The 16,783-nt window shown below is 39.6% G+C and overlaps 1 protein-coding gene across 2 annotated transcripts in view; it reads left to right on the top strand.

The window, feature by feature from the left end:
* The window catches only part of LOC119175693 (tyrosine-protein phosphatase non-receptor type 23), a 99,625-nt gene that overhangs the window by 13,424 nt on the left and 69,418 nt on the right, over positions 1–16,783 (top strand). For both annotated transcript variants that reach the window (XM_037426635.2, XM_075881903.1), the window contains exons 9-10: positions 4,650–4,844; positions 9,319–9,384. In XM_037426635.2, coding sequence (XP_037282532.2) covers positions 4,650–4,844; positions 9,319–9,384 — 261 coding nt within the window. The remainder of the gene's footprint in view (positions 1–4,649; positions 4,845–9,318; positions 9,385–16,783) is intronic.

Here is a 16,783-nt window from a genome sequence, read left to right as displayed (position 1 = left end):
CAGATTTATTAAAATCTGATGATTACTAAAAATTTTTCCAAATTTTTGCCGCTAGGGCATACATTTTTAAATAATTCTTGTCTGTGAAAATTTGTAACATGATAACTATACAGTGCATAAGTTTAATTTTGCTTCACTAGCTGTATTCACTTATGCAAAATAAAAAAATCAACTGATTATCTCGGAATACATAGGAAATAATGCTGCCTAAGTAATAAAAAACGTGGTTTTGAGATAATCGAGAATAGAGTTACAGAACAGATGAAAGTGAACACAGTTTGTCTCAAATACCGTTCAACTATTTTATTTAGTAGCTACAAGCTAGGTATTAATTGCCAAAGTCAATTTTTCAGTTTGGAGCCTCTCGTAATACTTGATTTGCTTTCTTTTTTTTTGTGACCTGTCTGGCAGCTCTGTCAACAGTGTATCATTGAGTGTGGTCAACGTTTTTCAGCATCTTGGCTGTAGTTTGGCCAGGCTTCAATCCTAACCATTTCAGAATTTTGGCTCCTGTGATACTACCATCATTGTGCAAGGACAATATCCATTATACAATCATTAACACTCTGAACCTAAACAAAGACAACAAGGACTCTCTCTGCAGCACAATTCCCTTTACCACAAGACTTCTTCCAGGCAATTGGCACGTGCAACTCGGTCTAATTACATCATAAATAATAGTCATGTTCATTAGAGCACACCCGTGTTACCCTGCATGTAATTTCACCTGAAAGGATGCTGAAAAGGCTGAGACGTTCAACGATAAAGAGCTTGCTGGTTAAGCGTTCAGCTCCTCACTACGTCACTGGCATTTAGTAACATTTACATGAGAACTCTATTGGTTGCCGCAAAATTTATACTTGCTGAAGACCTCCTTCACCCTCAGCATCTAAACTTATTTACAAGCAATAATAACACAAGGTGTAATCTAACTATGAGGTGAAAGTGTTCGAACCAATGTGCTAAGAAGACGAAGTGGGAATATAGTGGTGCACAGTGTCTTCGGACTGTCTTAGAAGTTAGCTGACATTTTTTTATACACAGCAGATTCTAGTCAAGCATTTCGGCTTCCAGACATGAAGTCTTTTTTATAAAAATTGACTGTAACCACAGAGCCCATAGAAGGGACTTGCCCAAAAGTGCGTTTTCACTCACGACCTGCTTTTTGCCTACCCTGTGCCTTTTATATGCTAGATATCTTGGGTTGGGTAAGAGGGTCATCTTGGTTTTAGCTTTATATAGCATCAACAGTTCCACATTTTATTTTGAAATGGTATACTATAATGAATAAGAATGATTTTGAATTTTGCTTGTTGTAACTTTTTAACTGCTGCTAGTATGGCTTTTTTTTGTATATGAAAACTAAATTTTAGGCTGAGGTATTAAAGTGAATGTACATTTTCTTAGAAACAAAACAGCGTAGTCCTGAAATTTTGTGCAACAGTTCCGCATGATAGTAGCTGTAGCCTCTATTTAAAGAATGGGTTCCTAGTAGGAATGTGTGAATAGTGAAATTTCACCTGGAATCGAATTTGAATCAAGTAGTGACCAAAAATATTGTATAATATTGAATGGAATATCAAATACAAAAGGGTGTATTGAAAATTGAATGAAGGAACAAAGAAATGAAATCTGCTCGTATACTTGAGCACTTCACGGGGTGAGTGACTACTATCGAAAGGTTAGAAATCGTCATGTAGAAACACGAGCTGTTCTGCCTGACCTGGCTTGAGGTTCCTTGACCGTGACGTTACAGTGTTTCTCTGTAGTTGAAAACATGTGCTTACTGGGGGCACCTCTTTAGCAGGGATAAAAAAATATTGTGAAGCAATTTCGGCGACACCTGGATAACTGCGACTCCATGCTCTTTCTAGAGTTTCAAAATATCATCATTTCTTGAGATCAGGGGCTTATTGAAGTATCTTTTTTTTAACCTTTTCACTATAAGGTCTCAGCTCTGCATATTACTTTTTGGTGCTAGCAGTTCAACAGTCTTTTATACTTTTCTCTGTCCTTTTTTACTGGAGCCATGACGCACGTAAACGACATAATCTCCTTAATAAACATGTGCTCACTTCGAATCTAGGTGTCGTTGAAAGTTTTAATGAATGGCCTAAAGTAACGACTTTGGCATCAGATTTATCCACCCCACCCTAACCAAAAGTGCACCATTTGTCTTTGTCACTCCTTAGATATTAGTCCAATCGTATTTAAGTCCAATTGAATGAAGCTTTCGCTTAGCATATAATATTATAACCAATGTGGTGACTCGAAATGAGGAGAGTTCCACACGCTTGGAGTGAACGGACACGGTAAACGTGATCAAACCAAACAACACAGATTTATTAATTATTATACCTCACATCAGTTGTGATCAACAGGCTAGAACAACATTACACCAAATTACACAACACTCAACTACATTACAAACACAAGAACACACACAAGGCAGCTTCATGACACACCTCTGATTTGCAGATTTATCTCACAAGAAAAAAAATTGCTCAAAATGGTTACATAACAAGGAAAAAACATCTGTTCCATTAGGTTTTCGTGTGTGTGTGTTAATGAATGATGACTCGGTTTTTTTAAGTTTTAGGTTCAGGCTATTTGCAAAGTCTTTCAGTACAATCTCAACATTTCAGCCCAACCAATCAAGTTAGTTGGCCAGAAAAGGCTCATAAAGTTTTAAAGTATGTCAGAAAAGTGATTTTGAGAACAAAAAGTTCTCAACGTAAAAGCAAATAACTTCGCTTCTCTGCACTACAAAAGCATTCCTGGTAAAAAAATTTGCATCTGAAAATAGCCAAAATTCGATATGTTTTACCAATCTAGCCATACTTAATATTAAAAAATGTCAGTACTCACACAAACAGTGATGCAAAACAGCATGTAAACAAGCGCTTGTGCTTCTCAGGAGGCACAGTTTTTGGCATCATTCTTAGATGGTGTCGAAAGTTCTTGCGGTCTGGCCACTCCACCATTTCGCTCTATGTAGGGTATTATTTTGTAGTAATATAATTCTAAAGCCTTTCTCTTTCCGTCCTTTATTTTTTAGCAGCTGCTACATGTTGCCTTTTTGAAACGTAGAATGACCTGTGTAGTTTCTATGCAATGGTGTCCGAACTCCTGAGCCAGATAATGTTAATGTAATTGCAACAAAAAGCTCAGAAAGGCCACAAGTACTTCCCTTGAACTTTAAAAAAAATCCCTGTCACTTTTTATGTAGTGAATTGCTACTCACTCAGTGAACCATGGCAACTGTTTGTCAAATTTCTTGATCCTTTATGACTGAGCAGGATGCTTAGTTATAAAGGGCCTTAAAAGCCACGGGTATACATTCTATGTTCTACATTCTACACAGATGTCATGATGGGAATGACAAACAGGGAATAGTTCACAAGGGCATGGCAGATAAAGCAAGTGACTGACGATAACTTCAATATTACTGGCTTTATTCAAAATCTTTAGTGGAAACAATCCATGGAGCTATTCACCTCAATGACAAGTAAATTGTACACTTTCTTTTTTCATATGAAAAATATTGCATTGGTAATACCGCTTGGATTCAGTGTTCACACATTGTTGGCGTCTGTTTTTTATAATTGGGCCTGTGGCACTAAAATAAGTGCATTAGTGTTAACATTATTTATTTTTTAAAGATGTTTCAGATGTGTGGTGTCGCTGTATGTGCTGGTTCACATACGAGGGATAAATTCAGATAGGCTTAATATTGGGAATGAACCTTGGGACATCTGAAAAATCACCACCCTGGGCTTAAATAGCTACCAGCTTCAAAAACATAGATGTCTGTTAAAAGCTATTTATGAAAGGGCAAAAGGAAATAGAAACTTTCTGCCATGAAGAAACTTTCTACCATGGTGGCACTAGCTGTTGAAACATATGCAGAAACACCTCTATTGGCACAGAGCAGTTCTTCACTGAGAGGTTGTAAACGGCTGCAGTGATTGACTAAAAAAGAAACATTAATTTTTATGTTTTGCCATCGGTTAAAGAATGAGGAAAAAAATTGAGGAGCCATTCGACTATATGAAGGGGGGTGGCAAGCGAAGCTGTTAAGCACATGACACCGAGGTGACACAGAATTTTAAACCTTGGAGACGATCACACACCCTGCAACTAAATCTGAAATACTATGTCAAGAGAATTTTTTGGCATTTTAGCATACACTCATTTACTAAAGTTTTCCCATTTGAGGAATGTGCATCTCTTTGCAGCAGCATGTGTTGTCTTGTCTGGCCAGCTATATATGCACTTGGCACTTCATGCATCTCTTGTGGCATTTTCTGTTTTGAAACAGATGCTGTCATGTCTGGCTTGGTGTATTATGCATGATTGGGTTCTTTTTTTTTATATTTAGTGGCCCAGTGGTGTTTGCCCAACTTCTGTGATGCATACATTTTTGCTCGTAATAAATAGAATGCCCTAGCCGTGAACAACTTTGCTGTGATGATTTTGCTCAAACCCAGTGCTGAGCTCTTGCGCATTGTAATTTTTGTACCGTTTTATGTGTAACTGGAGTATCAAAAAGGAGTTGGGTGCTTGTTAATAAACTTTGGTGGAATAATTTGTGCACGTGGATCCGATTCAGTAACTGTAGCGGTTTTCCACAATCTTATACGACCCAGGTTTAACGCTGCAAAAAAGGAGAACGAGTTTGTCTACCATGAGAGAGTGCCACCTGTGGAGTCCTTGCCAGAAGTTAAAGGAGCCAACTTGGTCAAAGGCATTTCCTTTAGTCCTACTGATCCAGAAATAAGTGGTCCTGACATTTTTGCGCGGCTTGTTCCAATGGAAGCCCATGAAGCATCTTCTATTTACAGGTGACTATGCTTAAATAAGCCTGTATTGTTAGTGGTTTTTGTTGATATGATACAGCTGTGTCATAATTATGTGTTGCTCATCCTAATATGCAATGACAAAAACATCACAGTATGCAATAGTCCTAGTTGGAAAGTTCTTAAAAGTCTATCCTATTTCCTGTATCACATGCGAAAGCATAGAAATAATAATTGTAATTATAGTCAATATTCACTTTTAGTGCACAAATGAAGAAGGACGAAAAACTATGTGAACACAATTGCTTTTTGTTCTTGTTCATGTGTGTGCTAAGAAAGTGAACAATTTTCGCCACTTTTTACATCAATTGTATCTTTTCCAGTCAGCCGAAAACATTCAGGTTCCTTTCCTGACTCCCTTTCTGTGAACAAAATGACTGTTTAGGCATATGATTGCACCATCATATTGTCATCTCTTTGGTGTAGTTTGCTTGAACTATTTGTTTTATTGCTTCCCGTACCAGCTCTAGCTTTGAGTGTTGCACTGAGCTAAGTGGTGTTAGTGTTCTACTTTGAGCGTCTCTATGAAACGCATATATATATATATATATATATATATATATATATATATATATATATATATATATATATATATATATATATATATATATATATATATATATATATATATATATATATATATATATATATATATGTATGCAGTCTTTGTTTTCGCACAGTGTAGTATAGCTCTTTTTAAATGGTGTGAGCTTTCATAGCTCATATTTTAAGAGGATAAATGAAGTGCTTGGCATACTAGGGGTTTCCGGTTGTTTAGTTTGTTTACTCTTTCCTAATAGCATTTTACTGCTGGCTTGGCAGTCTTATGAGAATTTTCTGGCTCTTTTATGCTTCAAAAGTGACACTGAATGAAAGGTTATCTTTGGTAGACCTGGACTAACTAAAGCAATATGGCATGAAATTATTTAATGAGCATTTGCTAATTGTCTGCCATGTGAACTTGTGGCTGCTTGGTGCTGAGCAATACTTTGACTTTTTTCTTCCATCGCAAAAACATGCAAGCCAGAAGTTCCATTTGGACAATTGTTAGCACTACCCTTCTCTCCTTTTTAAAACTGTTCACTAAAAGGCTATAGGTCTTATGGTTGGAAATTTTTCGCTCAATTCTCCCAGCACTGTGTATATTATGAAGTTAATATTGACACTTTATCATTTCTGAAATCAGCGGCAAAGAATGGCTCATGATGCCAAAATGGGCTGTTGTATGTTTCTTAATTAAGCACGTTAGGCCTCTTTTAGTATTGTATACCAAACATTGTGTGGATACATGAGTATTTCACTACTTGGAAACTGCGTTAACAAAAAAAGAAAAGACAAGAACTAGGTAAATACAGCTCTAGGCTATCAAGAGGCAAATATTTATTTCAAAGACACTCATGTTAAAGAATATTTTATACAGTGTGCATAAATGCTGTAGACTTGAGTCATTGTTGCAAAAAAGAAAAGTTTTATACTCATTACATGTTTAAATAAAAAACTGCTTAAGGAAGACACTAAACTCGGGAGGGGCAGCAACCTTGCCATCCACATAGTGTCATGGGGCATCGTGCTCCAATTTGACAAGCGCAAGATTTTCAGGAAAAGCAAAGATCAATAGTAAGAAAAGTTTCAAGGCATACTCGATTCACATAAGAGACTTCACATGCATGAGCAAGCCTTCAAGTTGGAGGTGTGTCGATATCAAATTTTTCTTATATGAATGGAATGTGAATCGAAACTATTTAGAATACGAATCCAATATGGGATAATGAATAAATGCAATTTCCTTCATCAACAATCTTTTACTTTACCTTATATTTATGTTTAAAACAGTACTTTGGTTAGCTATTCTAGTCTGTTAATGCACAAAAAAATGCCACCATCTGTACTTGCCAGGAATCATATGACTGGGCTAAATAGTCGAGCTTGTGACTGTGATGTCCTGGGTTCAATTCACATGAACAAACTTTTTTCTATCATTTGTCAGTAAGAGGCCACTAGTTTGATGTCTGCTGTGACAGCTGCATTGCGATGAGGTCTGCTGTGACAGCCGACATTTAATGCGGCACGCATTTTGTGACTTGCTTGCTCGAAGTTTTTTGGTATGTCGCAATTTTACGGTACTTGGCAGTAAAGGGTTAAATAGGCCTTTATAATGAAAACAGTTTGGCGTCTTTAGCCATCTGTCTCAAATATTACGTATACAGTGAAATCTTAATGCAACAAGTCTCAAGGGACTGCTAAAGGTTATTCATTATTTTGAAAAGTCGTTGTAGTGAAAGTATTAGAAATCTGCATAAAAATCGTTAATGCAACCATGTGAGGTGACGACCTGTGCTGTGTATGCATTCGCGACCAAATTATGCTCTAATAATAAGCAGGGAAAACAAAATATTAGGGAACCAACTCATGTTTATTTGAGGAAGAGCACAATTTATCCTGATGTGGGCAGCTCGACTGCTGAAAGACAAACTCTTAAAGGGGCCCTGCAACACCTTTTGAGCATGGTCAGAAAATGCTGCTGATTGGTAGTAGAGTCTGCTGAGAACATTCAAGCCAAATATTATAGCGCAGCACGCGTCCTGCAATTCACAATAAATTATCAAAATCAGCTAAAAATGCTTTCTCTTTTCTCGACAAATAACGGAGGAAACTAAAAAATTACTCGTAGAAGGCCTTCTATCAGCCATTGGGTGATTTAAACATGGTGCGCCCCATCGTTAACAGGGATCGCCGCAGTAGGCTTCGACTTGTCCACATGTGCGCGTGCGATGACACTGAAAAAAAAAAAAAAACTGGGGGGGGGGGGGAGGAAATGTCTCACGAGACACGCGTGAGATATTTTCTTTGCCCAATGCATCCCCCCTGCTTAGCTTCCAGCACTTTCATTGGGACGAAAGAAGAGCAAACGCGATTGCAGCGTGCAACAAATCTTTGTAACTCCGCTCGTACTGGACAGATTCTTAAGCTTTTTTGCGGCAGTTGAATTCGTGAGGCAATACGCTCTTGTAGTGGATCCGTTCCATGTTTCCTTGAAAAAGTGTTTCAGGGTCCCTTTAAACATGTGCACCCTTCTTACACACTGAGAAGCATTAGCATTAAATTCCAATTCTTCACGTTGGTTCGCGTGTGCTGTTTCAACATCGTCTTTGTGCTCGTCATCATTTCTGCATCACGACAAATGGCACGTATCTTATCGATTGTCAGCTTAGCTCATGTTCATGCTTCGTCATCACACTGTGCGTAGTGTTTGAGCGTTAGTAAAGCATGCACAGGTAGTCATTGGCGACTTTGTCCCATAAATCACTTGCATCGCATTTTTCACTGTCATAGCATTCCTTTCGTGCTGCTTCGGGATCTCATCTTGAATATTTAATCGCCAATGAAAAGGTTAAAAAACAGCTGTGTAACAAGCAGGCAGGTAAAACAGCCCGACGAAAACAAAGGCAATAAGGCAAAGCCTGATACAAAAAGCAAATACCAGGTGATGATCATGGCAATAGGACTATCGCACATTAGAATAGGGCGGGCACAAAGAAATATGTGGGCACTCTGATGGTGATGATAGTGACAGGTACGGAGCTGGGTATTGCTTCCAAAGTAGCAAGTAACTTTTTAGAATTGCTCTTCATTATTTTAAAGTGTTGTGGAGAAATAAAAAGGATAAAATTCGATAGGTTTTTCTGAAACATTCGGTATTCTGAGATGAAATTTTTTTACATTAGACCAATGGATTGGAGGGAAATTTTTGAAAAAGTCAATCTGAAATTCTCTATAACGAGATTTGACAGTACAAGTTGCAGTTGACCACGAAATGAACCTACACCTGACCTATGTGAAGTCATGGCAAGGCATGCCTTGTCGCCATTTTATGATAAATCAAAGCAAAATAGCACTTGCTGTTGCCATTGCAGTTTTGTTGTTGCTTCTCATTGTAGTATGGAGGCAGTTTTTAGAGCAACACTCCCTACCCCACACTCGCACCTTTTTTGTTTTTTTGTTTTTCTGTAAAAAAGTGTGCATTATATACTGGTGAGTGTGGCATATCAGTGTTTTTTAAATGTTGTTGATAGTGTCCACTTGTGTTTGTCTGGTCTTGTTCATTTTTTTTTCTGTTTCCAAGGGGTTCAGCTTTGTGGTTGGATTTCTCTGTCTCTCTCTCCTTTTTTTTTAGCGACTATAAACACACACAGTGTAACAAGCCACTTATAGCATTCATTTCGGCTTGACCACTCTGGGTCGAACCTACATACAAAATGTTCGCTTAGAAGTTTTGCTACTTTTTTGATACCAGAAAATATAGGATGTCTGGATGTATGACGTAAAACATCTTAAAAATAGTTTATTTAACATATGTTTGTCCTAACTTTCAGCCCTCTATGTTATGACACAGTGAGAAGGAGGTCAGTGATAAAGCTTTGTTACTTATGCTCGCATGTATTTTTTTGTTTTTTTACAGTGAAGAGAAAGCAAGTCTTCTACGCTCAGTAACCAGTCATGTAGACAGGAAGAATGAAGAGCTGGAGTGAGTGGCTGAAACATTGCTTATTGCCGTCTAATAAATCCTGTGGTAGTCGGTCATTCTTAGTGTAGTTGTGCCTAATGCCGTGTCTTATCTGCAGGCATATTTCATGTGTTCGGGAGTTAACAGTGCAGCATTGACTACAGTTATCTTTCCTTAATCCCTGACACATCAGTCACTGAAAAAAATGTGCACATAAAAAGAAATTGAGTGTTTAGTCATGAGCTGATTGGAGATTACCTTATTTACTCAAATCTAAGCCAGCCAACTTCTAACCCAACCCCATAAAGTTGAAAGCCAGAAAAATTAAATAAATAAATAAAGAGGTAGAATAAAAAGCCTCGAATGTAGGCTGAGCAAAACAACGAAGGAAAGAAAAGATACATGTGATGCCGGGGTGGAGGACTCATCCAGCTTTCTTCTGCGCATGTGTACACATCTGGAATGCGATCTCTAATGAACGCGAACTGACGCAGCTCATCTGAAACGCCTGCCGCTTCATATCAGGGGTCACGAGTGATGTGTGCAGCGTGTCCCCTGTTTATGCCATCACTGCACCTGAGCCTGACTGTGCTAGAACACTTGCGTGCATGCATTTACCATGCCACTGTCTGTGCTACAAGGTTTCCTTGCGCACAAGTCACTCGCGTCTGAAAGCGTGCATCATGCTGAGCCAATGTAGGGATAGCTAGGCTTGCTTTCACTTTTTATTTGTTCTGCACGATGTGGAAACAAACTGCTGTCTGGTGTATTTGGGTTCTTGCCACCTATTAGAAGCGTGCAGTAGGCGCCACATGCTTTGTCTAACAGAGAGTTGAAGATGCTTAGTGTGATTTAATTGTATCGTTGGTGATGAGTTGAATTCGCTCATTCGTCGGTGGCTGCTATCATGTTTCTGGCGATCGCCACACTCGGGCCGTAGCCATAATATTTGGCTGACTAGCACATGTAACCGAAAATGTAAAATATATTTTGTGATAAAGCGTGGCGTTGGCCACACCACAAGTTGTGGGGTGCACTTTGAACTGGCTGGCATATAATGAGCCACGACTGTGTGAGCAATCAGTAAAGACATCTCCATGACCATTATGCAGGTGGCAACGATAACTGACTGCGGTGCTCCTTGTTGGCTGTTCGAGTGGCCACTTTCTGTCGCAATACTGTTTTTCGTAGGCAGCTTTATCTGTGGCGAATATTTTTCTCAGTTTCAATCATATACTGGCACAATATTTTAAATCCTCCTCTCTAAGCCGACCTTAGTGTTTGTTACATGGGCGTTTGAAAATACTATCAATTGATGTACCAGCTAATACTCTAATGACCAAGAACAGGGAATAAACAGGAGTTGCAGATATTGCAGATATTCTTGTTGACATAAAGCGAAACAAATTGACCTGGACTAGCTTCGCAATGCACAGGCAGGCTTTGTAATGCCAAGGGATGACAAGCGCACTCAAGCTCAAGGTAGAGAGTTCATTGTAAATTAAAAAAGTTCACAGGGATAAAATGAAACTAGCTCGGAAAGGATATTGGAGATCATTGGGAGAGGCCTTTGTACTGCAGGGGACTTCAACAGGCTGAGAATGATGGATGATGATGCCAACTTGTCTTTATTGTGGCACCAATCCAACATTGGTCTTTCATTAACCCATGTGTGCATAATACTTCTCTTCGGTTGTTTATTAAATGCAAAGCATTTTTTTTTGCTTACTGCAGACACTTCGGACATTTCTATCTTAGTCTCTATCTATCTATCTAGCCACTTACGTATAGGTGCTCTTGTGATTACCTCCTTAACTTGGGGTAGACCAAAATTAGTGCGGGAGGGTAAGAAGGTTTGAAAATAATGACTGTCTGGTCATGACATGATTAGTGTGAGAATCCTATTACGTACGACATCAAACCCTTTCCTCCAAACAAGTGGCTAATACTTGTACACATGTAGTGATATGCAGGTGTGTGCCACAGGTGTTTGACACTTTATATCTACCGAGGGACAGCAAAAACATACATTGGTAATTTGAATGCGAGAGTGTTAGGAAAAACCGACATCGGAAGCGTTGACATGAAGAATGCAAATAATAAATTTTATGGTCCCAGTAGGAATTAGAACTCAAGCGTTCTGTGTGGCAGTCAAGTATTCTATCATAGAGCCATGCCACGTCTCGGAACTGCTTCAGAAAAAGACCCTATGCAGGTGTAATATTTGCAAAATATCAGTTGTGGTTGCAGTGCTGCCTATGTAACTATTAAACATTACATATGTACTCCAATAATGCAGGTGCCGTGTCGGGAGAGTGTCAATTGTAGTTAAGCGCCATCCACTGCATTTAGTTTACATAGCACTAGCCAGATGTATACCACCCTCGCAAGCACAAGCACTACATTCCAGCTTACCGCTTCTGGTGTTGGTAATACCCATGTTGGTCTTTGCACTGTTAGACAACTATAAATAACATGTTATATAAAACATATGCGACTGTTCAACATACATATTTGACACACAACAAACATTTTAGCACGGTTCATTCTAACGTTTCGGCCGTGGGATCAAAGGCATGTTCGAGCATACACTCAAACCTCGTTATAACGTAACAGGGTATAATGAAATAATGGATATAAAGAAGTAAAGAAAATTCCCCTTGAATGCTCCATTGAGAACTATGCATTTTAACCTCATTGTAACAAAGTAAAATTGACCGGTAAATAGATATAACGAACTAAATTAGTCTATCAAATAGTCTATCAAAAAAAAAAAAAAAGAACCAACCGTAGTGTGTTAAGTATATCGTTTTCTGTGGAGTTTGATGCTTGTGTGGCGCGGCTCTTTCAAATCTACTGCGCCAACCTTACAGTCACGCCACGCGCGGCTGAGAGAGCCGTCTTCCTCACATAGCCAGAGCAGAGGATTGAAGAAGTGCTAAGCTTGTCACATGACTGAGAAGCGGCACTGCGGTGCAAAGCGATTTTCCTCTCACGACGGCAATGACTGCGTCTTTGCTGCTACCCTCTGCACCGAGAAAGGAGGACTTTCCGCGACAGCTTTTTTTTTTCTCCTCTCTCCATGCGCGGCCTTAAAAGGAGGAGGGTCTCTAGGTGCAGAAACGGAAAAGGGAGAGGCCTGGCACAGGTGCATCGCAGAACGTCACTTAAGAGACGGCAAACTATTTGCGACAGTCTTTTTTTTCTTTTTTTTTCTTTTCCTTCTTCGCACACAGCATTGAGAGGTGCCACCGCGGGATCGGGCATGGTGCTGAGAGCATTTTCGGAGCACGGTATGTTCGAATTAACTGTCCCAAGTGCTCGCGTGTTCGAATTACAGGGCGTTTTTGCCCATTGGAATACACATAGCTTTGACGGGACCTCAGTGTGAGTTCAAATTAACCAGAAGTTTGAATTAAGCGTATTTGAATCAATGAGGTTCGACTGTGTTTATTTTTCGTAGCAAGCGTGGTCACGTATCGGCACATCGGTCCGCGAGGCGGTTTCCTTCTTTGCATGCTTATAGGTGTGTGCCCATCTGAGCATACATTGCCACAAACTGTTATAATCGATATAGCGAAATAGTAATCGATATAGCGAAATAATATAGTGAAACCCCTTCAACTTCGTTATAACGAGGTTTGAGTGTGTAACACTTGTACATATGTTTAACGTCATTTAGTAATGTTTCGCTCAACAAAAAATTACACCACAGTCACCTTCCCTCTGCGCGCTTCGCATAATATCGATTCCCAAGATACATGGGATCTGCTGTTTTTCTTTTTCTTTTCAAAACAATTTTAGAGAGAAATGGCGGTGAATACAGCAGTTGGTGACTAGTGGGGAAGTGACTGAAATATGAAGCACTGAGCCTGTACCAACTGCCTGAGTTCCTGCTGATACCCGGGGTGGGCATGATTCCTTGGGCACAGTGGCACAGCCTTTTCAAGAATGGTCTCCTGGCTTTGAGGAGTTTTTATCCACCCATCTGTGTGCCGTAAAGCTTTGCTGTTCCACTGTTTGGGTGTGAAAGGCCGACGCTTGTAACTATACATTGTCACAGAATGAACTATCGACGCTGTATGCAGTAGGAAAAAAAAGTGGCAAGAGCAGTGAGGACAATGCAGCGGCAGGGCTGGGCAAGGATACTTTGAATTTGTATCGTGATACGGTAAAAGATACTCAGGCAAGAAGTATTGAAGGTACAGATGCAAGATACTACTGCAACAATTGTATCTTAATATACTGTGATACAATTTCAAAATTGTTATACAGCCCCAAAATGTAGTTACGAATGGCTACATATGCGAAAATGTCTGCTTGTAAATTTCTTAATTGTTATTCATTTCATTTCATTTTAATGAAATGTTTGTTAGTGTTTCAAAAGTTTCGTCCTTCTTGGGTTAAAGTACATTAGTTACTCCCAAAAGAATGTATTATGGTTTGCTTTAGCTGCCTAACAGGACAGCTCTTCAAGCACTCTGCTGACAGCAGTTCTTGCTTGTCATTTCTATAAATGTTGGGAGTTACTGCTGAGCTTGCCGACCAGCTAGCGTATTGCCATAACCAGAGGAGCTTCAATAAGTAGCTTTCGCATGATGGTGCAAATAGCAGTGTGCTGTTTTACCATCCAGAAGAAAACTGCTTATGCCACACCACACAACCGGTGTACAGCAGCCATAAGTCCAGTAGCCACAAACTTTGCATACAGCACATAAGCTGCAATTACTTTTCATATTCTTGTTGTCTGCTCGCGTAATGCATTCAATGTCCATATACTGACTAACGTGCAATGATTTTTTTATCAAAGAGAATACTGCTCTCTAAAAACGCTTCAGACCTAGTATTGTATTGTAGTGGTAACTTCATAAGAAAGTGGCAGTTACTCTGGTAGAGACAAAACTATATATTGTGCTGATGTACCGAGAAAACTGAGTAACTGAAAGTACTTGCGAAGCATGTTGTACTCTGACAGTGGCAACAAACTTCATCGGTCATAGGTAGCCTGATCATCGGCAGAACATGTCTTATCGTATGCATCAGTGATCGCACCTTCCACCGTTATTGCTCGTGCTTGCGTCAGCTCCCAAATGAGCTAGAATACTCGCGTACTGAGCGTCACCTTAATGGTAATTTGTAGGTTTTTATGTTTCAAAACCACAATATCATTATAAGGGATACTGTAATGGAGGGCATCCAAATTATCTGACCATAATGTTCAAGCTGTTAAACCTAAGTACATGCGCCTCCAGAATTTTGCCTCAATCGCCATGTGACTTTCGTGGCAAGATTCGCGTGTTCTCATAAAAGAACGGTCTGGGAAGATCTCGAATGTTCCGAAACATTGCGGTGCGGCTTAAGTTTTTATGGTTTAAACCTAATAAGACAAGAATGAAAATAAGAGTGGGTGGCAGTATGGTTGCAGAAATTGTCGCAGCACAATGCCTCCATTCATGCCATTGCTGCCGATTGCTCTGCCTACCTGGCAATTAGTGATAGTAAATAAAAATAAAAAATCTGCAATAAAGGAAAACTGTTATATCTAAAATAGGAACGCTTGTCAACGTCCAACATTCATAGTGAGTAAGTATAGGAACATGGTACAGGCGTAACTCTTAATAGTTTTGAAAATTAAGCATGTATTGTCGACTTACCTGTTGAGGTTAGACAATAAAAAAAATCAGTGCCCATGGGAAATTGCCTGAAAGGGCTCGTTTGGGACACTCATGAGCATAAACAATGCTTCTAGAATTCCCTTCACATGATTTGGAATGGCTCCTAATTATTTTCATTATTGTAATACAAATTCAGTTTCGCTATTTTACTAAGCAGCAAGCAGATTGTTTGGTACTGTATACTCAATGCATGCCTGCATGACATATTTTTTCTCCGAATCCCCTTGGTAGAAGAGTCAACTCAAGTGAATATAAATGTGTAAACAGTAGCAGGAATAAAGCAGACAGTTTAAAGTAAGGATAAAACAGAGAGCCTATTTTGGCTATAAATTAGAAGTGACTAGCTCTCCAGTCATTTTTAGTCAATAGTTTTTAATATTAAAATTGAAAACTGGCCTTACATTTTGGGACCAAATTGGTCCCTTCTTTAGGTGATGACTGTCTGGTTGCCTCCGAAGCTAGCGAATTTTCTTAATGGCACCCCTCTCCACTATGGTTCTTCCCGTCATTCTTGTTGCTGCGTTTTCTCCACTGGTTCTGCAGACCGTGTACATATATATTCGGCAGGGCCCCAGTTGAGCATTTAATATTTCCAGGTGTTAATGGGAAATGCCAGGACTCTAAGAATTGCCTTTTGGTGTGGCTACCTTGCGTGTCGACGACAGAGGCAGCATCGAAGTTGATGCGATGATCCATCTTTTCGCTGTGTATTCTGTGAGAGCTTTTCATGCAGCATTGAACTGTTAAGCGATGTATAAAGCTAGAAAAAGGAGCAAAAAAGTTATATGACATTACATCTAGCAACGGTACCAGCGATGCTATAATTAACATTTGTGCATCAGCCAGTGGTATGAAATTTAAACTTACATCCAAAAAAATCTCTCAAATCACTGATGTGATGCGTGAAAGCCATGCGATGCAAAGGAAGCTCGTGCTTCAGATTTCTTCATGAATTACCGCGCAGGAGAGTGGCATCCGAATATATGTGATTATCCTCGGCCGCATTGTGGTACGCAGATCTGGTTAGTGGCCAGGGAAAGTGTCATGGCAGTGACACAACTAAAAGAAAAGAACGAGAGAACAAAAGGCACGGGGGCAAGCGCAAGAATTTCTACGTTCATGCACTTGTTTCTGTCGAGACTGCGCGAGTGAGTGCTGTGGTGTTACTTTGCTCCACCAAAAGGGACACGCACATCTCATTGCCTGCCCTCACAGGTGGGCTCGGGCAGAAAGATGAAATTATGTCAGTGCCTTAGTTTTATTTAAGAGGCTTAATATTGCCAGTACCAGCTTGAAAAGTGGATTTCATTCATTTATTCATTCATTCATCCATTCACAAAACACCATTGAGGTTCCTGAAGCCCATTTTTTTCAGACAGACGCGAGCCGTGTCTATGTCGGTATTGTTAGGCTGAGCCTTATGGCACCTTTGCGGACCCTCTGGAAAGCACATAGCTGAATTTAATGTGTAAACCGTGAGACCATCTTGAGCCCGTGAAGCCATTGTTCTTTGGGGGCGGCGAGCAGCGCAGCTGAATCAGTGATTATTTCGCACTGTAGTATTGCGATAGCAGTAACATGTATCTTGAGATGCTCAGTACATTATTGAGCGTATCAGAAATACAGATACAGATACTCGTCTTGCAACACATATGACGATGCAGATACAAGATACACATTGAGTATCTAAGATAGTATCTATGATACATTTATCTTCTATACTGCCCAGCCCTGCGCAGCAGTGG

The sequence above is a fragment of the Rhipicephalus microplus genome, chromosome X (assembly GCF_043290135.1).
Source record: "Rhipicephalus microplus isolate Deutch F79 chromosome X, USDA_Rmic, whole genome shotgun sequence".
NCBI lineage: Eukaryota > Metazoa > Arthropoda > Arachnida > Ixodida > Ixodidae > Rhipicephalus > Rhipicephalus microplus.
Note: the sequence above shows the minus strand (reverse complement) of the source record. Positions and strands in the feature narration are given on the sequence as shown.